Here is a 25580-nt window from a genome sequence, read left to right on the forward strand (position 1 = left end):
TGATGGTCTATGAATTAGCAAAGTTCCAGTTTGCAGAATTTTAACTTTGATCCCAATTACAGGTTTATGAAGAAAGAGATTTTAATGACATAAATGCAAGTCAATTCATCTACTTGTCAAAATAAAATTTGAGACTAAAAAATTTGCAAACTGAAAGATGAATGCAAAAGATGCTGAAAGAAGTCCTCTTAGGTCCTACATGTCAGGTTTTACAAGTAGCTTTTGGTGACCTTAGGCTGTCCCGGGTACAGCCACAAATTTAGTCAGACCATGCTGATCAGGTTTATTTGATCAGCCAATTAAATTAACTCAGTTTTTTCCTGTCACTTAAATAATCACTCCATGTTGTCTTCTTCCCGTAAATCATCGGAGCAAGATATAAACATTTATTTTGTTTGATAAAACAATAACATCATCAATAGAATAAAGGTATTAATAAAGAATTGCAATTATTTTATCATGTCTGAGAAAACAAAATAGTGTCAATGATATTATGATTGGTACATTACTGGAAGTTATTTATGATTAAGAAACCTAAACAGTTGTTACTCTTTTGGATAGAACTTAACCCTATGGCCCCAAAGAGTGACTAGCATCTAATTTCTCCACATAACATCACTCCCAAATCACTCATTAAGGTCACAAGGATAAAGGAAATGATTACCAGCTGAAGAGGCTCTTGATTATTCAACAAACTCTCTTGGTCTTCACCTTAGGAAATGTATAGAGAACAGTATGGAGAATATAGAGACTAATGTCAGGGTGAATAGGGTTCATGTTGGAGCAATTAACCTACTCAAAACAAAACAGACACACAATTACAAATTAAATATCCAAGATTGGGAGCTTAGAATGTTATTCACCTCAGTTCACTTCTTAAGACATTATATAACTCAACCATGCCGCCACAAATTATCGTAAAGACTTGCAGATAAGCCGCCCCTTTTTTTACAAAAACTTGCGATCAAAATCGTATGTGCAGCTTACCTGCGAGACCATTTGGCAAAGGTGCTGTGAATTTCGGTGAATGGACACTTTTATGGCATAATACTGGAATAAATGCTTCATTACAACAACAAGAGAGTATTGGTCATTGCTTTTGCGAGTTTGGTGGCTCCTAAAAGAGCCGTTGGTGATGAGTATAAGCTTATTTCAAGCTTACACTTCTTGCCGTTAAACCTTCTTCGTTAACAGGTCTTTTAAACGGTTTATGGTCGCTTTTCTCGAACAGGAGAACCTTACACAGCATGGAATTTCCATTCCCCCACAACGTTGTTTACAGTGTTGACGACGGCTTGTTACTTCAAGGGTAATTGATCCGCCACGAGCGAGAAAGTACCACGCTATTCTCGAGTATTCGCGCGGTAGATGGCCCACTGTTTGTTCGCCGTTGAGCACTTTGATAGCAAATTTGTATTCCTGTTTTCAGAAACTCAGATCCTGTTGCCTTTTTTGACAGTTATCTGATGGAAATAAAAATTATATTAACACGTCATCTAGCACACAAAAACATGCCTGACAATCCTCAAGATTTTACATTAATATAAACGAGCTTCCCAAATTTGTGTATCGGTCATAAATTTTTCCTCAAATGTCTAGGTTCATTGTAAAATTACATGTAATCTGTGCTTATATAGTTTCTTTTAACATCAATCATCATCATTTCCAGGTAATTGGTACAAGTTGTACCTTCAAGTAATATCCACAAATTTATATGATCATGACATTTGATACAAAACAAGTCTTAAAAGTTAAAAAAACTAAATCAAACATAAAAAGCAAATGTACTCAAAAATTTTATGTCTGACTAAGAATTATTGACAGGAAATTGGACTGACCTTTGTTAAACATAAGTTTTGCTTTTAGTTCATTTTCAGTATGCTGTAAATCTCTCCTGAGTAATGAATATTGGAGTGCTGAGCTTTACAAAAATAAAGTTCACATTGGCTTTGCCCAGGTTATTATAAATTATTCTAAAGAGCTGACAGAAGCACAATTAAAGCTAAAACTGATGTTTTGACAATCTTATACACTGGTACTTTAAACTTCGATTGGCAACTTTATTCAAATCAAAGTGCTCTGTGAGCAAACTCGTGAATTGACACATGATTTTTTAGACTATGTTTAATGTTATCTGGTTTAGGGAATTTTGTGGTTGATTGTCATATCTAGAGTACGAGCAGTAGTTCAGTGTTCGCTAATGTAGCAAAGAAACAAAGTAACGTTGGGATAAGAAGGCATTACAATTGAAATGATCATGCTATTACATTTGACAAGGTGGATGATGTCATATGTTTTAAACGTCTATCATTTTTGTTTCTGGTTCAAAAGAAAAGGTTGGAAGTAAATGTGGGTGAAAAGTGAAATTTACTGTCTTTCGTTGTAAATATTAGAAAATCAAGGCAATACTGTCTTAATGAAAACATTAACGATTCCCTTTTTATCAAATGAGACAAACGGGAACGAGTTTTGAGTGATATAACTAATCCAAGCCTGCCACCGTCATTTTGGATCTCCGCCTGGGTAGATTTAAGTCTCGTGCTTGGCAACGTATAATCAATAACAAGATAGAATTTCATTTCAGGCCTATTTATCAATTTTGCGGTGTGTAACTTTCGCATTTTAGTACGTTGTATATATGTTGAATCTTCAAATTGTCTTGAAACTTAAAAGAAAATTGTTCTTTAAAAATTCACTGAAAATCGGTAACTAAAATTGTTTGTTTAGTTGTTATTTGATTTTCGTGTTAACTTGTTATTTCGTCAGTCGCCGGCATCTTTTGTTGCTTCACACAGGAAAAAACACACGCGACGAAACGTAATGATCAATTTTGTCCTCAATCTCACGCCATAACAGAAAAAGCTTTTGAACATCTGTAAACTCCGAGCGCTTCGCAGTAAGTGATATTTTCAATGAATCTTCGGATTGTTTTCAAGTTCAAGGATTGTAAATTATAATTTTATGAAAAACGAAGGTTGTTCTGTTATTTCAGTGTGAATCCTTGCATGCCTGCCAGTCTCTGGCGCCGCTTGTTGAAACTAAAACGAAAAAAAAAAACTCTTTTAAGATTATCATTGGCTTCTTTTTCACCCCACCACTATTCTTAGCAACAAAGGTCGCAATTTCGTCTGTTTATTGCTCGCCAAAAATTATCAAATGCACTCAAAAGCCTAAAATCTAAAAAAAAGTTTACAGGAATCGACCAATCGAGTGAGCAATCGAGCGAGCGAGCAAGCGAGCGAGCGAATGGCATTCCCCACATCGTATCTATAACTCGCTCTTGCGCATGCGCGCAATTCACGAGTTAAAAAGTAAAAACTCAAAGCTTCTTGCAATGACATTTCAAATTTTGAAGCATAACCACCATAAGCTATTTAACAATGGAAAGGTTATGAAATGCACCATTTGGCAAAAACTATTTCATTGCGCTTGATCTAATTGTAAACCGATGGGGGTGGACAATTCCGAATGGATAAAGTCTCTTTAAGTGAATAAAAGTAAAACCTTTGGACAATTTTAATCCTGAGGGGATGGTCTTAAAAACAGTGTGGGGAATTTTTAATATTCTGATTGGTTGCTTTGCAATTTTTCTGTAAAGTTTGCTGATCAAATTTTTAACAACATACATTACAGGCCATTGCAGAGATCCATTTCAAAAAAACCTAATTCCCCACATGGTTTTTTTATGTTGGTATCTTGGGAGTCTTTGGACCAAATTTCAAGGCAATCCATAAAGTTTAAGTACCCGAAGTATTTAGAGGACACATTTGCGTAAAAACGAAGTAGGTCTTTTTTTCTTCCAAAGTTTTCCCAACAATTCATGCCTTTTGGTGGCGACATGTCAAGTTATATTCTGAAAGGCTCAAAAAGCTGACTGCCAATTAATAGAAACACATCTCAGTATATTACCAAAATGTTTCTATCAATAAAATTATTATGCTTAGTTCAACATGTAAAAAAGATTTCCAAAAAAAGGCCCTCAAAGGTCTGCTGTATCCTTAACTTCCTGCACTGACTTTTGTTGCTGCAGATTTCTGCTTTGCTCAAAAGGAGATTAGGGAGCTACATGTAGATTTATGGTTTTAATGCATTACCTTCTGTTGAAGTCAAATTAGACTTTTGTGTTTGTTATTCCACTTGGATGGGGAAAGCTGGTCAAAGCCTTGCTAATTTTGTTCTGCCTCTAAGACAAAACAGGAATGAAATCATGTCACCATCTACCCACATTGTCTCAGACACATTACCTCAGGCTGTGAGTTACGTTGCCTCCAAGTTTAATCATGTCAGCCCTTGTGTGGTCATGTTGCCCCCAGCTGTTACATAGCCTGAAGTGGTTCATTACCAATCACAATTATCCTAATATTTTAATGTCACTGACTGACAAAAAACATATTTAGTGAGTTAATTTGCCTTCTCAGACTTGATGGCTGATCCTCATGAAGTTGTTTGTAGTATGTTTTAGTTTTCCCTTTCATAAATGGTGTAATATTGGAAATTATTTTTTATCTCAAACAAATGGTTTGCATTAATATTCTGTTTACCGAATAATGAAACCTCACAGTCACAAGTTGATTATTTCACCTCACTCTCAGTCCACTTAATTTACATATGAGGTTTGTTCATAAGCTTGGGTTGGTGCTAATTTTTTGTTATTGTCCTGATCAAGCAAAAGAGTTTATAACAAGGGCTGTGAGTAAGACTTAAAATAGTTAAAGCAATAAGATTTTAACTTTTAATTAACATGAATCTAAGATTAACAGTTAAAGACTAGCTCACCTTGATATCCGCGTTCCCCGGTCGATCGACGCGGAAGTGAAGATTGTTGATGTTGCCGTAACTGATTCAAATTTCTCACCAAACACGGGCCAAGATTACATTTTTATCTTTTTCGATGTACTGATTTACCTTTAAAATTCCAAGGAAGTCTTATTACCATTGAAAGTCTGAAAGAGCACAGCAATTAAAGCTTTTCTGCGTGCGTGTTCTAGAGTGTGCTCAACAAAGTAGCTGGCGATCATTCCCATCACTCACTGGGATCTTTTCCGAGGAACCTGGGAAGAGGCGATGTTTTGCGTGACTTATTTGACTGGCAAAACAATTTCGCAAGTCACGCGACCCACTTGTCGGGGGGAAAAATGATCCTCCGCGGATTTCACCCCCCCAAAAATAATATAATTACCAAATATAATACAAACGCTGCTCAAAAGGAAAGTTTGATGGGGGGTGGTGGGGGTGGTGGTGTCCATATTCGCTGGCAGATTTGGACGGGGGGGGGGGTAGGAGGTCCAAAATCCGCTGTAACACCGGTACGGAGCACGAGGCCAACGACATTGAATAGTAAAATCTCCTCGATTTCGACGACTTCGCGTCCACTGTGGTCATACAGCTACACCCCTTAGGAAGTGGTGTATAGAAATATCCGGTATATGTGTATTAATCTTGTAGCTAACATCATCTGGGGCCCTGGCCACACAATACGTTCGTCCTTTCCAATTGATTTTTCCTCTCTCCACCATACCTGCCGACGTGTCTTCACAGTTTTCTACGTTACCACAATGTAACATGATCGTTTTGGCCGCGCGCTTAATGGGGACACTTTTTAGTTGCCAAATCGTACTTTCAATGCACAAAAAAATGGTCGAGGAGAAATTGCTAATTTCTAATTTTTATAAAGCTATGAACCAGGAAATGCATTGGCACTTTAAAAGACTTAATATACGAGTATCAGGAGATGAAGTCAGTATCTCACAATGTGTACCATGTACATGCAGCCACAATAGCACATGTCACCTAAGGAACAATTTCAGTTTCTCAAATAAGAAAGATATAATATAACTATGACTTAACTGTCACTCACTTGACAATTTTGAGAGTACAACCAATACAATACTATGTTAAATTAGTTTACATTTTAGAGTTATGGAAATACTTGTCAAACAAAGTTTCCCTTCTTCCACCAAACTCAACTGACTCTTGAAAGCTCTAATGACTGATTGTCAACCACAATGCACTATTTACATTAATCTCAAATAGAATATTTAGAAATTAAGGCAGGCAGAAGCCTGTCCCGAATTGACAAACAGCTAAATTCATTCACAGCATATGTTGAATGCCATGAAAATAAGAAAAATGTTGATCCTAAATCATGAAATTGATATTCACATTGTTTTTTTGCTTTTAGTGAAGACTTCAATGTATAGTTGAAGTTTTAAATATCTATGATTTTATGAAGAATTGTTGCATTGGGGACTTCTTACATTTGTATCAAAAGAAATGACAATCACCCTCATGAATTAATTGATTGCCTAGGCAGCTAATAACCAAGCCTAATAAACTAAAAAATGACAAAAAAACCTGTCTCTATAACTCAACAACATGAAAACCAAATTTTGAAACTCAATGCTGCAAGTCAAAACTACAATCAACAATATTGGACATCAAAAAACAACCTTAAATCAAAATATAACCAAATCCAACAATCAATTTCAAGGACCAGACACTCTGACTCCAAAGACAACTCCCAAATGTTCTCAATAATGTTGTGGAAGGGAGTTCCCATGTTAGTGAAGGAATCAATTTACCTTAGCTTGATTCTAAAAATATATTTGCTAATCTTTTATCCAACCGTTGATTGTTTGTACGTTTGATCACTACACTGAAGTCTCTTACCATTGGTCTGAAACCTACCAGACCAACCTATCATCTTGAAATGTGCTTTGTTTAATCAGGTTTCCCAAACTTGTTTTCAAATTTTGTCAAAAAAAAATGGATACAACTTAGGTACTGACTTCTCTAACTGAACAGATCTGAAGGAATTCTATCAATGGATGGACTGCTCTGGCCAATGGTAAGTTTCCTTAGTTTCAAGCAGTCTACTGAGCCAGTCCTGGTCAGTTACGTTTCCAGGTAGGACTCAGGCTCTTCTTCGTCACCAGAGTCAGTATCTGACTCTTCTTCCGATCCATACAATTTCTCCAGTTTTCATCTGTTGGCCATTTTTCTTCAGGTTTGACATTCCCATTGCGATCCTGTGATAAATCACAAACCAATACTCAACATTATCTTGTCAAATAACATCCCTTACCAAAGCTGTTGATATGGAACATATATGGTCCAAATATGGAAATGGTATGGGACAACATATGGCTAATCTATGAGCATTGCATGGTTTTTATATGGGATGTTAGCTCCCATATCAAACCCATAAATAGTGACTAGTGCCCGCCAAGTGCATTCTATTGTCTTTCACTATGGGATTTCTACGTATTTCGTAAAGTTCCATACATTCCCCATAGGATCTGGTATGGGAATGGTATGGGTCAGTCCCTTAGTGATGCCATATGATGGCTGAACATTCTCTATGGGATTGCTACGTATTTCGTAAAGTTCCATATATTCCCCATAGTATCCATTAGGGGAATGGTATGCAACAATCCCATACCATTCCCATAATGACCCTGGACCATTCTCTATGGGATTGCTATGGGATTTTAAAGTTCCATATCATTCCCATAGCATTCAGCAAAGCTGACATCTCATATGGGAACACTATGGGGTCCTTTGACTTCAGCCCCATATCTTTACCATATGATTCAGAAATTACTAAAGGGACTGTGAGGTTAAAGGCAAGTAATGGTGACATCATATTCGTCCATTGAAACCATATCTTTAATTGCATCTAAAATTTCTTGCAAAAAAAATTGAATAAAAATAACAAAAAACCAAAAATCTTATATTTCTTCTAGGTCAACACTATGAAACCAGTAGTTTTCCTCTCGCTCAACACTATCATTAACAACACTACTTTTTTTTATCAAGCAATACGACTTAACTTGCCAACTCTGTCAAATTGTTACTCTTCTTTTTGATCGACACTATAATAAGGTTACTGTTATTTTTGGCCACGACTATGAAACTGTTATTCTGTATTTTGGTCAACATTATCAAACAGAAATTTTCTTTTTGGTCAACATAATGAAATTGGTAAACTCTTGAAGTTAAACAGTTTTACAGTAATTATAAAAAGTGTTCATTCTGCTCGTTGCTCTCGTACTCTTGGGGGCCTTCTAGCTTCCACACATTTCATGTTTATCTTCTGTATGATTTGGCTCGGTTGAGGAGAGTCCTTTGAAAACTTTGAACAGACTTTACCTGAAAAAAAAAGTTTAAGTTAATATTAAGTCATATTTACATGTAAAACAGTACCCCAACTTATACGTGGAATGTTGCCTTACCAAGAAACAAAAATTGCTTGATTGGAGGTAATCAATTGTAATGGGTTCTGTTTTGTTTGCTCGATTTATAAAATTAATAACTTAATTGAAAGCTCAGTGACATTATTTTTTTTTTCATTTACTGGTGTCTTAATTATCTCTGCTGTGGCTAAGGGAGTAAGATTAAAACCTTTAGATCAGTTTTATACATTTTTTGTGGAAGTTTCAATCCAGGTTAATTGTAATGGGCTGCAATGGAAACTACTGGGATTCCAGTACTTTGTGTCCAAATAAAATTCTTTCTGCTTCAATTCTATATCATAATTATTGCATGCAAGTTTGTATTAAATTGCTTATTTTTTAAGGACAACAATGCCTTAAAAACCCAGTCAATTCAAGTTCTAATTAGTGAGTTAGAGATCCCCATGACTGCAAGTTATGTACTTATTTCTGAATAAAATAATTCAGTGTTGCACTACTTACCAACAAGGGCATCAATGATGAGGGGGGTCAACGGAATGTTTGCATCACCGCTTTTGCCTTTTCTGTCACTTCCCCTTGCACTTGCAATTGCAAGTGTTTCTTTGGTGAAGAATATGTCAACAACAGCGTTGACATATCCAGACCAGGACTTGAACGCAGAACAGTAGGCCCGTTGGTGAGGGTACCAGAAGACACTGGATCCCTCCATGACCTCTACCATCTGTAAATAAAAAAAACGTATACTAAGTTATATTTTAGTCTGTTTGTGACCTCTACATTTGGCAAAAATTATAAACAACTAAGGTGCATGTACTTACGGCCTTAACGTAGTAAACAGGCATACTTTTCGGATTACAATCATTGAAACTTGCTCTTGGATAGACTGATCAGTAAAGAGTTCTTTTCACTGATCTGACAACATGCATGCTTGTCGATCACTTTGTGCTTTCATAAACACGATTCAATCGAGTTGCTTACCTTCTCTTAGACGCGCTGGAGCACTTCTTTTCCTTGAATTTCTTTCCATCTTTTCTTGCAGTGGAAATAGGCAAACAAACCTTAAAACTCGCTCTGTATAAGTAACAAACTCTCTGAAGAAAGGCTTGCCGAAATGTGTGAAAAATTTGAAAAGGACGCGCATTTCGGCGTGGGTCTGAAGGGCTCTCGTTATTGGTCAATTTAACACCACGTGTTCTTGTGTTGAGTCCGAAAGTCCACTACGCACGCGCACTTGAATAACAACACGTATGGGGTTAACGTGTGAGGGACCGGGAACTAGACTTTAAGTCAACAAACATGGCCGACGATGGCGAGAAGGTTGCACGAAAACAAAGAGGTCGCTACCGAGAATACATGCGTCATTCTAATCCATACAAATTTCCAGCGGCAAGAAGACGAAAAGGCAACCTCTATAAAGCGAAACAATCATCAACTGGTACACGAAATGATTTAAACAAATGCGATGTTGAAGAAATGATTCCCGACACGCGACATGCACAGCCTCTTTGTACTGGCGATCCTGCTGAAATATTCGAAGCAGAAACAAACAGCATGATTTTAGGTGAAGACTGCAGCTATTTTCAAGTGCAAGACATGGAAGATTTAAGCACATTTGGATTGGAAGAAGAAAATAATTCGAGGATAAGCGGAGATGAATTTGAACTGTTTGATTCCGCGGATACTAACACTTTTTAACAAAGACGAGGATGCTTGCTCGGACATTTTCAGTGACTGTGAGAACCCTGATGAAATAGACACTGAATGCATTCCAGAACATTGTGGAGCAGAATCAGATGACATGCTATATTCGGGAGCTCCAATCACAAGTAACTCAAGTGTTGTGTTGTTGCTATCTTTCGTGTTTAAGCACAAGCTTACACGTGAAGCATTCAATGATTTGCTTGCAGTAATAGAGGCTCACTGTCCCCGGCCTAACAACTGCAAGACAACAGTAAACAACCTGTTCCAATTTCTTAGCAGAGCGAAGGGAAATGTTGTCAAGCATTACTTCTGTGGTTTCTGCAAGGCATATTATGGCAAAGATGTCAAAGGAAACTGTACCATTTGTGGCAAAAGCATCCAAAACAACGGTGGATTCTTCATTGAAGTGCCTATTGAAAATCAGCTGCTTAAGTTTTTCTCTGGTAAGTGCAAGACTAAGTATGTAATTGTGTTTATTATTATTGGCTAAACTTCAGAATACCCAGCCACTTTTCAAGTATTTTCAAATGCTACTACCACAGTCCAACAGTCGTCATAATTTATAACATAATATCGTTATTATTTTCATTATCTATAACAAAATTCTGGTTCTGGAGAGGCCTATTTGTCATGTAATTGGTGCATGATCAGGTTGGTACTGTACATGTACTGGTATCCAATGTCTGCATACTTCAAATCGGATACCTGTAATTGGACACCTACGTCATTAGCAAGTCAATCGACATCAATGGACAGTTTTTTGGGTCCGGGGAGGTGGGGATTTCACACAAATCATGTGCATTCTGATACAGGGATTTGAACCTGGAACTGCAAAAATTAATGCATGCCTCTTTTGCATATGAGCTGTTACTGAATACAATTTAAGCATAGATTACAGGGAAATGTAAAATGCTAGTATGCCCTCTACATCAAGAACGTTCAGCTATGTTTTATACAAGGGTCTCTTTTTCTTCAGATTCAGAATTTGTTGATGGACTAAAGTACCGATTTCACCGAGTTAAGAGGGCTGAAGACAATATAGAAGATGTCTATGATGGTTCCCTTTACAAAAGCAAGAGTGGTCCAGGTGGATTTCTTCTTGTATACATGTACATGCATTTTCTTTTGCAAATTTTAGACCAAAAATTGTCACTGGCCTGCCAATGCAAAGCAATGAACATCAACAATGATTGTATAAATTCAAATCACTGAATTTTTTTTGCATTCAAGCTTTGTCATCAGTCTTCAACACACAATCGGACGCATAAGGCCTTGCATTTAAGCTTACTGAAGCCTTATTACATTAAATTTTTGCACCACATTAATTTTGTGATTTTGAGGTTTATGCATTTCACAATTTTGCAAAAGGTTTTGTATTTTGAGTCACTTTTATTCTGTGTTTATCAGTGAGGTGATTTACCTTTTTGGCAATTTACTGTAAAAATTCTTTGACCTAAATATAAGGATTGTTGTACAAATAAGTTTCAAAAACTATTATGTTATCAAGCTTCAGGTCCGTTGACACTCACATCTTCAAAGTTAACTTCACTTTTCATTTTCTTTTGGACTTGCAAACTGTAATTTAACTTATTCTTTCTTGATTTTTACCTAATGCATCACATAATTTTCACATCATGTTATGTACACAAAACTTGTTTTTCATGCCACTTAAACTTTTCAATATTTTAAAATTAATTGCCAAATTCGCAAAGTTTAGGCATTGCAAAGATTTCATGTAATAAGGAACATGTAGCTTGTTATTTTCCTACTTACAGTCTGCAAAGATTTCATTTAATATAAAGCCTTGAATCTTTGCTACCAAACTTAATTTTTCAAACATGAAAAACTTTTTTGAAAAAAGGCCTTCAGTTCATGGTGACAATGAGAAGGATCTATTATTCAACAAAGTATGATGCACTATATGTAAGTTTCATAAAACTCAAGTTAACACTTGAATTATGACATGTAACACAATGACAATGCATAGGTGAACAGAAACTTGAATGAAATTTTCATCTATTTTTATTAGGGAAGCATGTCAGAGTGTTGCAAAGTTATCTCTTGACTCATGTAAAATATTCTTAGACTTTTATGGTCATTTCAGTTAAAAAAAATGTAGCCTGTCAGAATAATTAATGGTTTTTGCTCTCTGTTTACAATAGAGGACATTATTGTCTCAGTCCAATTAATAAAATTGTCAATTACTCAATGTGTGGACATGTGTTTTCCCATTGCCATTATGAGCATAGATATGTCCCATAGATTTCCCATAGAACTACTGTCATGGGAGATCTTTGGGAAACAAGAGCTGAAATGGTTGAAATATGGAGAGTGAATGTCCCATAGAGATCCCATACAGTTTTCACAATGGGAAATCTATGGGGCATGATGAACACCTGTCAGCTGGTATGGGTAATCTATGGTATACTCTTCATAATGAATGTCCCATATCAATGCCATAGGTAAGGACAGTTGTGGGAATTCTTATTGGTATGGGATGTGTATGGGAACCTTATTCCCATAGGTTTCCCATAAAATAAGAAGCCTTCTATTTTCTTCCCATGCATGTCCCATAGTTAAAAATTTGGTAAAATTTGGCCCCATACCAATTCCATATACCCAGGTTACCTTCCCATACCATTCCCATCTATGGGTCAGATATGGTCCAAGCAGTCCCATACCATTCCCATACTTTTGCTTTGGTAAGGGATACACCTGAACTCCAACTTGTTTGCCTTGGTTACTTTTTATACAAAGAGAAATTATGCTCTGAGTATGTTTGCTTGAGTTAATTTAAAACAACTTTTATATTAAGGAACATTCCTTGTAAGCAAACATCACAAGGCTCACCAAAATTTAGACATATTACAATTACATTCATGGTGGGGCCCATACTGATTATGTTATTAGAGAAATAAGCTGAAGTGTTCAAAGAATATACATAACATCAAAGTGACCACCTCTCCTAGAGTCTTGTAGGTACTTGACCTGACAAGCCCATGCAGAGAATACAACTTAAGGTAACCTTTTAAGGCAAAGGTTCAGTAGTTCATGTGAGAACAAGGAACTGCTGGTGTCTCCTCTTTAAAGGTTATGAATATTTACTTAGTGGCTCATCCACAGCTAGTACTCATTTTCAAACTTAGGAAACTGCAAAAGTGGACATTATTTGTGAGCATTTCAAATGCTGCAATATTTTTGTAGTTCAGCAGCTCATCAGCTTAGCAGTCGATCTGCTTAGTAAGTTAATATAAAAAAATTAATGTAAAGACATATCACCAGTAAGGGCAAGTTTTATTCAGACAGATGTAACCTTCATTGCTATTTTTACACAGGCTGATTAACATGAAATTCTTTGGATAGAGTAGGATAAAAACATGTTTGAACAAAGTAACTGCAAACCATTGACATTAGAGAATCTCTGCCTGCCAAATTTGAACCAGTATCTCTCTTACAGTGGTAGCATTCTTTCTTTACTACTTTTCAAGTGGAAGCCCTTGCTCATTTCTTTTCTAATCGACAATGTTCCAGGTAACTTTTGGTTAGGACCAGAGGAAGAAAAGGAAAATCTGTATAAAAGGAGGTTTAAGGGGAAAAATTCTGCTGTGCCTTTACAGCATTTTTTCAAAACCTAAATTATATACTAAACCACTGAGTTAATCAATCAAATAAAAATTACAGATTTATGCTAACCTTCCTTCTACAAAACTCCCAAATACTATCCTAGAAGCTCTTTCTAAGGGAATACTCGGGTATTAAAATTTTTTTCTCAAAGCGTCCAGAAACACACCACATTTCCTTTGAAGTTTAGCTTTTCCTCCATCAGAGAGAAGCTTCAGCTTTAAAGTATGACAATTTGTTTAACAACTCCTAAGAGCTGTAAATAAAACAAAGCGAAAAAACTAAGGTCTCAAATCATTTCTTACAGACAGATGCTCAGCTCATGGTAACTACAAGCAATTGTTTGCTCCCTAAATTCCTGTTTCTCTTACAGAAATCAAGACCACTTTCCAAAGGAAAAAAATACCTAAACGAATAAACAAAACTTGAAAACCAGTACTTGCAGATCTTTTAAAATTTAAGACAAGTGTAGAAAGTAGCTCCTTGATTTCTTCCAAACACTGACATTAACTTTCTGTCAATAATATCTGAAAACATGTGGCTGTCCTCACATTCATGTGCACAGAGTGGTAATCCATTCACTTTTGTTTTATCTTATTTTCTCCTTTTTTCTCTGGTCCTAATTATAAAAGGAATAGATTTATCGAGGCTAATGGGATGAAATTAGGAATGGAGTGTATCCAGTGACTGTGTTTCCACTGTAAACACACAAAATAATATTGTTTACGACACTCAAAAACAGACTTCAGACTTCAGCCTTTCTGAAACGTAAAGAACCTTACTTAAATTGGTTCTCTTTTTAACTGAAAAAATTACTTGCTTGCAAGTTAACAGATGAATGAATGGTAGGCACGAAGAATGACTGTATAATGTTCATATGTATGTAAGCCTTTTCAGTAATTCGGAATGTAAAACCTTTTTCTTGAAATCATTAAAATCATCAAAAAGCCACGATATTTGCTTCGCTTTGGATTTCCTCTCTTATTTTGGCATTCTTTCAAAATTTAATGAACGCTAGCTGATGTAAAATAGTTATTACTGAAAGTACCACCGTAATTAAAAATTCGAATAGGAAGAAAACTTCCGCACGGTTTAATATCTTGGTTCTTGCTCAACTTTCCACAATACTGGATAGTCCTTTACTGACTGACATACCGCAAAAGAAGCAAACTGAAAAATGTCTTATTTCATTGTGAACAGTCTTATCAGTTCTGTGTTCTTAATTTTTTGCGGGCTAATTGACAAACTGATTTTAAACGCCGAGAAACTAATGTAAGGTGGTCCAGACTCGCGCCAGTTCTTCCAGAAACACAGCAAGAGGTTAATGCAAACAAGAAAGCGACAGCGATGTAAACAGCGAAATAAAAATATAACTGCAAACCGTGGTATTTACACATGTCGCATGCAAGAATTCAACGAAATTACAACTTACAAGTATAAAACTGATTTGAACTGACTGGTGGTGACTTTTCATGAGATAAACGTTACTCTTGTTCTATAAAAGTAAATGAAATATTGCACTCGCTCCGCGAACTAAGGGCGTAAAATTCCTTAAAACAACATCACAGTAACTTGAACAGAATAGACATGAATAATGACTACATAAGCAAACTAAGATCACAAAACTTACGTGGTAATCTGTGTTCAACCGGGAAATGTTACTCTGACGTACAGCTGCACTCAAATCATTCACTTGTTGCCTTGTCATTTTAACATTAGAAAGCAACAGCACCGCCAGGTGAGGAAAACGGCTGAGATGTTGAGTGAGAACACTTACTCCTTCACCAAGAGGGTTATCTGACAAGTCGAGCCATCGCAGGCAAGGAGCCTGGTGCAGAGATCTGCCGATGACTGCGGCAGGTTTGGCTGTTAAATTGATATTATCAAGTACTAATGTGTCAAGTCTGTCAGTGAAGATGACACGAGACACCAGGGTCTCTGTCAACTGAGCATCTATGATTTCAAAGGGATTCCCAGAAATAAGTATAGAAAGCAGAGCAGTGAAAAGTGGTAAGCAATCAGCCAACATCTTCATCTCTTGCCTTCCTATGTGGGAAATTCTAATGCAACTCAAACAGGAAAGGCTGTGTGGAGTCGGACCAGTGATGCTGTTAGTGTTCTTAGTCAAATATGAAGCTGTTCCGCTGTCGTGTTCATTCAACGGATCACCAACACGCTTCACCTGAGTAGACTCTGTTGTTGGCGAAATGAGCTCTCGCAGCATTTCAGTCGGAAGAGTGTCACGATGGTTATCTATTTGATTAACATAAACAATGATTTTTCTCTCTCTCTTCAAAAAGAACTTTCTCAAAGGACGAGGCGGGAACTTCTTCAGCAAATCTGCGGCTTTCTTTTCGCCCGAACAGCTAAAAAAAACAGCATCTGTGTCCTCCACCACAGTGATCAAGTCTCGATAGCTTTTCTCAGAAGAATCTTTTTCGGAAGGAAAAAAGATAGCGTCGGGTATCATGCCAGATTTCAGCAAATGTTCATTTGCAGTAACGTTCAGCTGGTTGGAATCAAGAGACAAAATACCTCCAGTGTAAGAGGGAAACACTGAGCAGAGATCTCGCCTCTTCTCGGCCGAACAACAAAAGTAGCTATGCGAGATAAGCCCAAGATAAAGTTTTTGAATTTCAGACAACGCGGGTGGTACAGTCTCCTGAAGCAGATAAATAAAATCATGTTTCGACAAAGATTCCTTTCTTCCAACAGACCCTACATGATGGAAAACTGCGCACGCGGCTTCTGTTGACAGCTCACAGGCAAATTTGAGAACTTCATTCATCTTCACGATCTTTTTAAATGATTCAACTTTGGAAAGGCTAGGCGTACTTTCTCCTTTAATCGACAACACTTCCTCCCTAATGTGCCAGGCTGCAAGGAACTCCTGTACAGATTTATGAATGAAATAGGCCCCTTTCTCAGGATTTAGACTCGTAAGATTGACAATCTGGAAAAGCCCAACTTCACTTAATTTTTCAAAACTTCTTGAAATATTGCCGGGGAAATTGCTACAGCGTACGTAAAGACGGTCTTGTAGAAGTGCTTCCAAGGCAGCCTTTCCAAGATTACTTAAGTCTTCTTTAGCTTCTGTTGAGGTCACGTTCTGAAATGGCATAGGCTGTTGAATTTCACCTTTGTGATCTAGCATGGTTTGAATGAATTGTGTGAATATGTCGGCCCGTAATTTTGGCAGTCCCTCGTGATGTTTCTCTTTCCACAAAATACACAGCATCAGCAGGAGGAGAGGTATTTCTGCCATGTCATAGAGATCTTTTTCTTTCAGGTAGGACATGAACTCGTCACAATCTTGCTCACTTGCCATAAATTTTCTCGCATAGGTTCTTTTGCGTTCCCAGCTTTTGAAACCTTGAATTTCTAACTGAACGTGGCTCGGGCCTCTTAACTTGTCACATTCAAGTTGACGCGTGGTGACAATGACGTGACAATCTCTTAGTTGCTCACCCTTCCAAATTGCAAGGATGGGTGAGTGTTCTTCTGCAAAGCTGTACTCATCGTAGCCATCCAAAATAAGAAGCACTTTATCTTGATTGTTAATCATGTAATCATAGAGACTATTAACTGAGATCGGACCATCACTGGCCAGCAATTTAGACGCAAGTAAAACGTCGCGGATGTTTCTCACGTCATACACATCTCTCAACTTAATCAAAAGCAAAATGCTAAAGTTCATAAGGATTTCTGTTAAGGCTTTCGACCAGTCATATGCAGCCTTCTTACAAAACGTAGTCTTGCCAATTCCTGGCCGACCATACACAAGCATTCGTGTATGTTTTCCCTTCAACATGTCGGTATAGTCTTCAAGTTCCTCTTGTGTCACTCCGCTGGGCTTCCTGTGATCTCTCATCCAATTCAACGGTGTGTAGATCCCATTAATCTCAATGGAAGAGCTTTCGTCCCATGGAACGATTTTCACCTTACTGAAGGTGTCATAATAAGATTTTAGATTCTCTCGGCACTTGTCAACATTCAACAGTCCTGAAAAGTTGAGAAAACAAACATGAATTTTTATTTCTGGGATGAGTAAGCATACAACGCCAAGTTTTCCAAACCACACGAACCCTTGCCTACCGAACAGACGAAATTTTTTGGCGCTTTTCAGTCAAACAGAGGAAAGGGTGGGGCGAGCGCAAAGTCCGAGTTAAGTGCGAGGGGAGAAGCTCCAAAACAATATCTTATTTTCATTTTATGATCGATCATTAATTTTCGGCATTGAAGCAGCTGAAGTAAACCAGGACAAGAATAATAAATTGTTCTAATAAAAGAATAAGGAAATATCTTTTATCGTCTTGCCACGAGCGTTGGACAAAAAAAAATCAAGTCCTCCGACCTTTGGAGTCCGCGCTCAGACACTCCATTATTATAAGTATAATATGAGTTATTAAAACGTAAGCTTAATATGAAATTTCTTAGCTTGATAATTACAATACCTGCTAGCCTTATGGCGCCATCCTTGTTTCTCATATCTGATTTTTGCAAGTTATATCAACTGTGCTGAGAGCTTTAGATTGTGGTTGATTACTTTAAACAGCTTGAATTATTTAAGTGCAGCTACGACCGTCACGTTTGATGCACAAGTGCTTCCTTATGACTTAACAAATTTGTTTTACCAGTTCAGGTAACTTAAATGAAGCTAAGTATGTGACCAGAGGCATATAATTATGCTTGTGATGTTACCCAACAAGTGAGAATATAGGCTAGTTCCTAACCTGTGATCATACCCTCTCTCCAAGAAAAATGGCCGCCTGATCGCATGTTAGTGTTTTCCACGATGCCTTCACAAGGGCACAACAAGCTCTTTGAGAATATACCAGAATGAAGTATTTTATACCATTCACATGCATGGCCACTTTCTGTGTTGTTTTTCTCGAGTACATGGCAGCACTGCTCAAATTTACTGAGCTGCTTTGCAGGCGGTGATCTGAATTATCTAATTGTTTCTGTTATAGGTACAACAAATCAACATAGGAGGCAACTCTTTATCAAAACAATTTTAACATGGCTTAGTCATACGCAAAATAACTTTCAACTTCTTTCTACTTCCCCTTTTGCAGGAAAAACAAAACAAATAATTGCAAACAAAAGCTGGATGATATGCTATCAGGCAATTCTGATAATTTGAGCTTTGTTAGCTTTTTCCCTACATTTTTTTGGCAATAGTTGCGATTTTTTGCACGAACACACATCTCCAGCTCAATCAGCTGACAAAGACTGCACTATCTGGAAATTACCTGAACTTGTCGCTCTGTCATATTCAAGACTTTTAGGTTAACTTCTTTACATTGTGAATTTACTACGAATGCTGGCAAGTGTTTGTAAAAAAATAAGAGTGGTAGCATATATAGCTGATTTTATAACTGATTTTATGTGGCTTGTATTAGCTCTCCCCCCCCCCCCCACCTCACCTTCCCCTTGATATACATGAGTCAACTCTCTCTAAGACAGACACCTTCGGGACATGCATCAGCTGTCTGTCCTCAAGAGGTGTCCAGCTTATAGATAGTTCAAATGTACAGTAAATGACTGAAAAAAACAAAAACAGCATTCAGGGAGCAACACCAGGTGTCCATCTTATAGAGGTGTCCGTTAAGAGAGAGTTGAACTGTAATTAGCCTCCCCCGATATAAGCCCACTAAAAAACCCTTGCAAATCTGGCTACTGGTTTATAAGTGGCAGTCTAAAGATATGTTGCCAAATTCAACTTTAAAAGTATTTTGAAGTGAATAAACAGTGCAAACACATGTATTTATTTTTCAGAAGTAAACTCTGAAGAGGTGGTCAGGCCAAATAAAAGACCATTCAAGGTAAGAAATGCAGCAAAATCTTTCAAATTTTACATATTGAATCATTTTCTATTAATAAGGTTGCTCCACATTTTAAATGTCACCCACCTTTTTTAGACAGTTGGGTTAATTAGTTTAGACATGCAATTAAATCAGATGGTAATGGACACATGTTTAATCGTGACTGATTAGGTCAGTTAGTATATTTGTGGACAACATAGTTTTTTTTTTCATGTTTGAGGCTTTTCTGTGATTGAACAACAAAAAATAGAAATGAATCGACTCACAGAGCCTAAACCATTTTTGTACACGTACACTGTGCCTGTGACAATTATGGTACAAATTTATGTACAGGGTATGTGGACATTTCATGCAGGAGACATCCATCTGAGTGTGAACAATATGCGAGCCAGCAAGGCATGCGAGCCAGAATTGCCTGGTCCTAAAATAAAAGCTAACCATAAGGTACATAAGCCAACTTTAGGCTAACGAGAGTAATTTTAACGCTAACCAGAGTGTTGTTTTAGGCTAACCAAAGGCTAACGTAGGCTAACCACAATGACTTGCATGCAGGTTCGCATTATTCATGACCCGTGAAAGCCATGCTAGTCAGAAATCCCCAACCATAAATAAAGGCTAACCTCAAGCCACCTAAGCTAATTGTAGGCTAACCTAAATACTATTTAGGTTAACCAGACAACTATTTGCCCCAACAAAAGTATTATTAAAGTTAACTGAAATGGCTCACATGCCTTGCTGGCTCGCAATTTGTCAAGACCCTATCCATCTTCAGCAACAACCATGCTTGAAAATGCTTTTATTACCTTAAGTGTTGACAATCTTTAAAGTAATTAAGCTAGTGAAAGTTGCATTTGTTTTTCTTTTTTAGGCACACTAAACTGTCACTTTAACCCCCCCTGCTGCTAACAAAAACAAATATTCTGTTTACAAGTAAGATTCCTTCCCTAATTGCCCGGCGGGGGGGGGGGGGTACTCCAGATATTTTTGGGTAGGGATGTGCCGCTGGGACTTTGATACCCTTGCCCTATACTAGACCATGTTCAGCTGCATTTTGCGACCCTATGCTAGACTAGATGCGAAAAGTTCGTACCCTAATTCAGACATTTCTTAGCAAATTGAACGGTTCCAGGTAAATTATACCCTATTCTAGACCAAAATTCTCTGATTTCCATACCCTATCCTAGACTAAACTGCTCAAAAACCCTGCCCTTCACAGCGGCACATACCTATATAGCTTATATATGGGAGAACCCCCCGGGCCTAATTGTAGGCGTAGCATCCTATTTGTAGCACACCTGATCCCTAATAATATTAATAATTATTGTGGCTCTCCTGCAATACATTCCAAATCAGAGTCTTAAAGTCATAAGTTTGTTTCTGAACTATTTTTTTATGAAGCTCTGGAAGCCCCTCATGATCACATGAGGTTAATGAAGCTCCCCAAGTCGCAAGCTCACCCAAAATTAAAGCTCTTAATTATTATAATTATAAAGATCAGGTTACAGTAGTTAATAAACAGTTGTATGACAACAATTTAATTGTCTGTTTTGTTGCACAATTCTATCTCAGACATGCCACACATGTGGTGGCCAGAATTACAATGCAGCCAAGCGTTGCAAGGTGGAAGGGTGTGGGGCCAAAATCAATATTAAAACCTTTGACTGGGAAAAACTTGCCCAGAAAAAGAAAACACATGTCACTCAACAAAGGAAACTTTTGGAGTATCGGGTAATTACTGCAATGAATGACAAGTGGATTTGTTATGTTCATCCTTTAACTGCATGTAGCCTACATAATTAATGTAACAATGCATGCATGCATGCATGCATGCTTCATCAAAGCTGTGAGCTGAGTGAAAATTCTAAACACACTCTGAGCCTTATATTCAATACCTTTTAATTAATATCTTTGCTTGTGGATTACTCTGCTTGACTCCTTAAAAACTGTTGGTATATAATAATGTCCCCCCTTTTTTTTCTTGATGAACACTTCCTTTGTCAATTCCCAACAGACCGTAGGAATGAAAGAAAAAGACTTTTGATAACCAGGGAGTCTAATGATAAAAAAAATCCATTTTAATACCAGGTGGCACCCTGTTGTGCATGCACAGGCAGTCAGACGGTCTGAAAGTTCGTTTTAAACAGTGTTCTTTTTTCGCTCACTCTTTTTTCTTTTCTTCTTCAACTCGGGAAAAGGCAAAGCTATTTTGAGAGTTCAAAAAAAAAGAAAAAATTACAACATTTTCATAAGAAAGAGTGAGCGAAAAAGAGGCATTTTTTTAAAAAATAACTTAAACCCGTCCGTCTGACTGCGAGTTCAGTGCCTAACCGACTGAGCAAGATAGTTAGCTACACAGTTCAAATTTTATCGTGAAATAAAACTGCGGTCCTTCACGTTAGCGTTCGACAGGAGCGTTTTCGTAAAAACTTTTGGCGATGTCAACGTACCAAACTCTCAAAATGGCTTTGCCTTTTCCGAGTTGAAAAAGAGAAGGACAAAAAATGAGTGAGCGAAAAAAAAAAACGACATTTGTTAAAAAGAGAACTTTACCGACCGGCTGACGGCGAGTACAATGCATAACCGACTGTGCTACGAGAACATTCGTTAACACAGCTTATATTTTATCGTTAAATAAAGCTGCGGCAGTCCTTCACGTTAGCGTTCGAAAGGAACGTTTTCGTATAAACTTTTGGCGATGTCAACGTATCAAACTCTCGAAAATGGCTTTGCCTCTTCCCGAGTTGAAAAAGAGAAGGAAAAAAAAAGGGTGAGCGAAAAAAAAGACATTTGTTAAAAAAGAGCCGTACCAACCGTCTGACTGCGAGTCCAATGCCTAATCGACTGTGCTACGAGAACATTCGATTACGCGGCTTAAATTTTATCGTGAAATAAAACTGCGGCACTCCTTCGCGTAAGCGTTCGACAGGAGTGTTTTCGTATAAACTTTTGGCCATGTCAACGTATCTTTGGTTTTGTCTTCAATTCTGCCGTAGCGCGAGTTTGTTCAAGGATATTTTACGTTTGCTTAACGGTGTTTTAAACTCAAAACAAAAAACATGCTCTTTCTTTAAGCTGGTTATGAATATGCAAGTTCTCGGGGGCTGTATTGTTTTGATGAAACAAAAGGCTTCTTTTGTTTCGGCTTCATTCAATGAAAGCCGCTACGAAATTCAAGGTTTTTTGCATACGTTATTTCTCGAAAACGAAGCGCAAACCAGCGAAAAAAAAAAGCAAAAACAGTGTATATCGAGTAAAACTAAGTCCACATGCCAAAATTCAACTACTTCTGAACACTTTCAAAATGGCCGAAAAATCAAGGGGTCGTTCTTGCTCTGAGCCTTTCAATTGCTCTTGTATGTCTCTCGCTTAATTACCACTGATATATGAGATAAGTAATTTGCATTTTTGGCAGACTGCAATTTGCTGTTATGTGACTTATATGGCCATATTAACATTCAGAATGGGTAACTGCTGCATGTGTATGCAAAGCCATGTAATAAATTGTACATACTTAGCAAGAGGATGATCCATGTCACCTGATGCCATGAGTGCATGGCCCATTTAAAGATGACATGATCACCGTAGTATTTTTGAATATAATTCCTCCTTTACTTTTCATTTTTTTTTATAACAATAAATTACACACCTATTTCTATAAATGTTGCACCTGTGATCCATGATGCATGTTCCATGTTGAAAGCCAGCGGTGCACTGTGATAGACTTTGTTTGTAAGCGGTTTGTTCCACCGAGTTCAAACCAAAGTAATGATCATGATACTAATGATGATAACCATACTGTGAAATGTAAAATATTTATGGAATTCTCAGTTTTACTCCAATTAAGACCTTTTCCTAATTTTCTAGGATCTTTAATACATATATCTGTAAGTGACATATTTCTTGTTGATTGAATTTCAGGCAAATGTTTTATACCAACATCATGGTTGGGATGTTGTTGTTCTATACTTCAACAGACATGGCAAAGGTACATCTGTACACACTTACGGCACACCTGGTGCTGGCCAAAAGTTTGTTGGAAAAAACAAACAAAATGCATCAAAATATGGTCTTGTGACTACAAGACTTTACAAACAGTTTTCCAAAGGTAAGTGCAACTGACAATCACCACTATATTCGTTGTCTTGATAATCTTATGATTAAAACAGTACATTCCACCCAAAAGAACTTTCCATCCTGATCCAATAAAATTTCTTGTGCTCTTTTGCAACATGTCATAACACATGGTTTGTGGCAAAATTTTCCAAATGGTTTTCCTAAGGAAATAGAAAACCTCATAAATATACAAGGTAAAAAAACACTAGTCGTTTTACTCAGTAAGATCATTATACGCATGAAGTCTAAGAAGTCTGGCCAAATTTTTCATTGTATTTGACATTATTGTCAATTTAGGCTGAGAGATTGTTAATTATTATAACCATAATGATGGTGATGATGACTGGGGGATTACCAAAAAAGATGGGATGTGTCATTAAGTATACATTCAATATTTGTTTGAGTTTATTGTGAAAAAGCTAACAAACTGATAGCAGAATTCATTTATATAGTGAAACATGTGTATCCCTATTGCTGTAATCTCAAATTCAAACTCTTTGATTTTAATGTGTATCACAATTTGACTGTAACTAACATATTAGAACCTTCTTAAATTTGCTTTGCATATTTTTCGGTATTTAATTTCTGCCAGAGGGTTCTTTCACATGTAGTTTAATGCATTTGATCTATGTACTAAAAGTTTTCTGTTTTACTAAGAGTGATCAGGATTAAATAAAAAAATCTGTGTCTCCATTATAGAGTTTCATGGCAGTGAACACACGATTGATGACGAGCCAGAGGATCCGTCCATAACTGTTTCCGTCAAAAATGGCACAATGTCCGTTGTTTGTACGGGTGTGAAGCCAGTATCACAAGATGGGAATGAGGCTAATGAAAGTCAGGAATGTAGTGCTGAACAACCACAGCAGATGGCTGGTGCGGGTGGTGCCACAATCATCAATCAGGTCCCGGCAGATATTGCACAAGAACAGCAGTTGGATGGTGTGGGTGAAGCAACAACTAGCAATCAGGTCGTGGCACAGAGAGCTGGGCCTGAACAGGTTGATGAGGATGGTAGTCGGGGAGGTGGAGCTAGGCATGGGTAGCTGGATGATGGTAGTAGTTGGGCGGGTAGAGCTTGCAGTGGCCAGGTTGATGAATGTGGTAGGGTGGCTGGTGGAGCTGGGCCTAGACAGTTAGATGACAGAAGTGGCCTTGGGCAGGTGGTAGACACTGTTAGTCAGGCAGGTAAAGCTGGAAGTGACCAAGTACATGAGGGTCAGACTCTGGCAGGTAGAGCTGGACGGGGGCAGGTGGATAATGGTAGTAATCAGGCACGCAGAGTTGGGCATGATCAGGGGGATGATGTTGGTAGTCGGGTAGGTGGAGCTGGGCGTTGTCAAGTGAATGGTAGTTGTAGTCGGGCAGGTGGAAATCAAAATGGGCAGGTTAATGATTGTGAAGGCAGGGGAGTTGTGGCTGAGCGGGAACAAGTACCAGTGGGGAAAGAGAGCGACGCAGTTGCCTATGTCGTTGATGGCGAGATTCTTTCTGTTGGCATTGTGGACAGAAATCGTGATACTCTTCACGGTCATAAAATTGAGAGAGAGATGGTCTGTGTTTTGATAACATACCTCACAAAGCCCCTTGTCCCTGCACCACTTATTTTAGGAGATCCCGATGAAAACCGCCACTTGCAGAAAGGAATGTTCTTCGTTTTACCTGCTGTTAATTTGTTCAAGTGTGAGAAGTACATTGCGGGTAAAAAAGTTGTCTTACGTAAATATATCTGCAGCAACAATCTTGGACAAAACTAATTGTGACAAACACATTTCATACATGATTTTTTCGCTAGTGTCTATAGTACTTGAAAACGGATAAGAAGTATTTATTCCCTATCCTTCTACTCAATGGTGTTTCTTAGGGTTTGCGATCCACCAGGCTTTGTTTTCACTGCACGACAACGTTAACAACCTTGAAATGGGGAAACCCGTAAGGGGGGGGGGGTTGAAAAAGTGAACTGTTGTACCTTAATAAGTGGAAATGTGGCCAAGTATCTCAACAGTTGCGTCCAAGATTGTAGCAAGTGGAAGCATATTGTAATGCGCTTTACTTGTTGACAGTTTTTTTACTTTTGCTGTTGCCGACGGTTTTGTTTTTTTAGCTTTAAATCATGCGATTG

The 25580-nt window shown here is 37.6% G+C and overlaps 3 protein-coding genes and 1 pseudogene across 3 annotated transcripts; 2 read left to right on the forward strand and 2 right to left on the reverse strand.

The window, feature by feature from the left end:
* Positions 1-6612: 6612 nt before the first annotated feature.
* On the reverse strand, positions 6613-18005 carry LOC136279547 (NLR family CARD domain-containing protein 4-like). The gene is made up of 3 exons (XM_066163489.1): positions 17972-18005; positions 15148-17519; positions 6613-7028 (listed from the first exon to the last, which is right to left on the reverse strand). The coding sequence occupies exons 1-3, from the start codon at positions 18003-18005 to the stop codon at positions 6891-6893; spliced, it is 2544 nt and encodes an 847-aa protein (XP_066019586.1). The 3' UTR covers positions 6613-6890.
* On the reverse strand, positions 7940-9283 carry LOC136280050 (uncharacterized). The gene is made up of 3 exons (XM_066164683.1): positions 9174-9283; positions 8697-8916; positions 7940-8151 (listed from the first exon to the last, which is right to left on the reverse strand). Exons 2-3 carry the CDS (start codon positions 8914-8916, stop codon positions 8030-8032), a joined length of 342 nt encoding a protein of 113 aa, XP_066020780.1. The 5' UTR covers positions 9174-9283; the 3' UTR covers positions 7940-8029.
* Positions 9492-11794, forward strand: LOC136279779 (uncharacterized; annotated as a pseudogene).
* Positions 18006-19597: 1592 nt separating the features above from the next.
* LOC136279548 (uncharacterized) lies at positions 19598-25462 on the forward strand. Its single transcript, XM_066163490.1, has 4 exons — positions 19598-19789; positions 20915-21073; positions 23264-23450; positions 24158-25462. The coding sequence occupies exons 1-4, from the start codon at positions 19598-19600 to the stop codon at positions 24502-24504; spliced, it is 885 nt and encodes a 294-aa protein (XP_066019587.1). The 3' UTR covers positions 24505-25462.
* The last annotated feature ends 118 nt before the right edge of the window (positions 25463-25580 follow it).

The sequence above is a fragment of the Pocillopora verrucosa genome, chromosome 3 (genome assembly GCF_036669915.1).
Source record: "Pocillopora verrucosa isolate sample1 chromosome 3, ASM3666991v2, whole genome shotgun sequence".
Classification (NCBI taxonomy): domain Eukaryota; kingdom Metazoa; phylum Cnidaria; class Anthozoa; order Scleractinia; family Pocilloporidae; genus Pocillopora; species Pocillopora verrucosa.

What these genes read in the sequence shown, in the direction of transcription:
- LOC136279547 (XM_066163489.1), bottom strand. Translation starts at nt 18,005, where the DNA reads ATGAGAAACAAGGATGGCGCCATAAGGCTAGCAG. An exon ending in TGGCGCCATAAGGCTAGCAG is followed by an intron (nt 17,520 to 17,971) that starts GTATTGTAATTA and finishes TCAACTTTTCAG; the next exon opens with GACTGTTGAATGTTGACAAG. An exon ending in GGTTGAACACAGATTACCAC is followed by an intron (nt 7,029 to 15,147) that starts GTAAGTTTTGTG and finishes GATTTATCACAG; the next exon opens with GATCGCAATGGGAATGTCAA.
- LOC136279548 (XM_066163490.1), top strand. Translation starts at nt 19,598, where the DNA reads ATGAATCGACTCACAGAGCCTAAACCATTTTTGTACACGTACACTGTG. An exon ending in AAATAAAAGCTAACCATAAG is followed by an intron (nt 19,790 to 20,914) that starts GTACATAAGCCA and finishes ATTCTATCTCAG; the next exon opens with ACATGCCACACATGTGGTGG. An exon ending in GGAAACTTTTGGAGTATCGG is followed by an intron (nt 21,074 to 23,263) that starts GTAATTACTGCA and finishes ATTGAATTTCAG; the next exon opens with GCAAATGTTTTATACCAACA.
- LOC136280050 (XM_066164683.1), bottom strand. Translation starts at nt 8,916, where the DNA reads ATGGTAGAGGTCATGGAGGGATCCAGTGTCTTCTGGTACCCTCACCAA. An exon ending in CATCATTGATGCCCTTGTTG is followed by an intron (nt 8,152 to 8,696) that starts GTAAGTAGTGCA and finishes TTTTTTTTTCAG; the next exon opens with GTAAAGTCTGTTCAAAGTTT.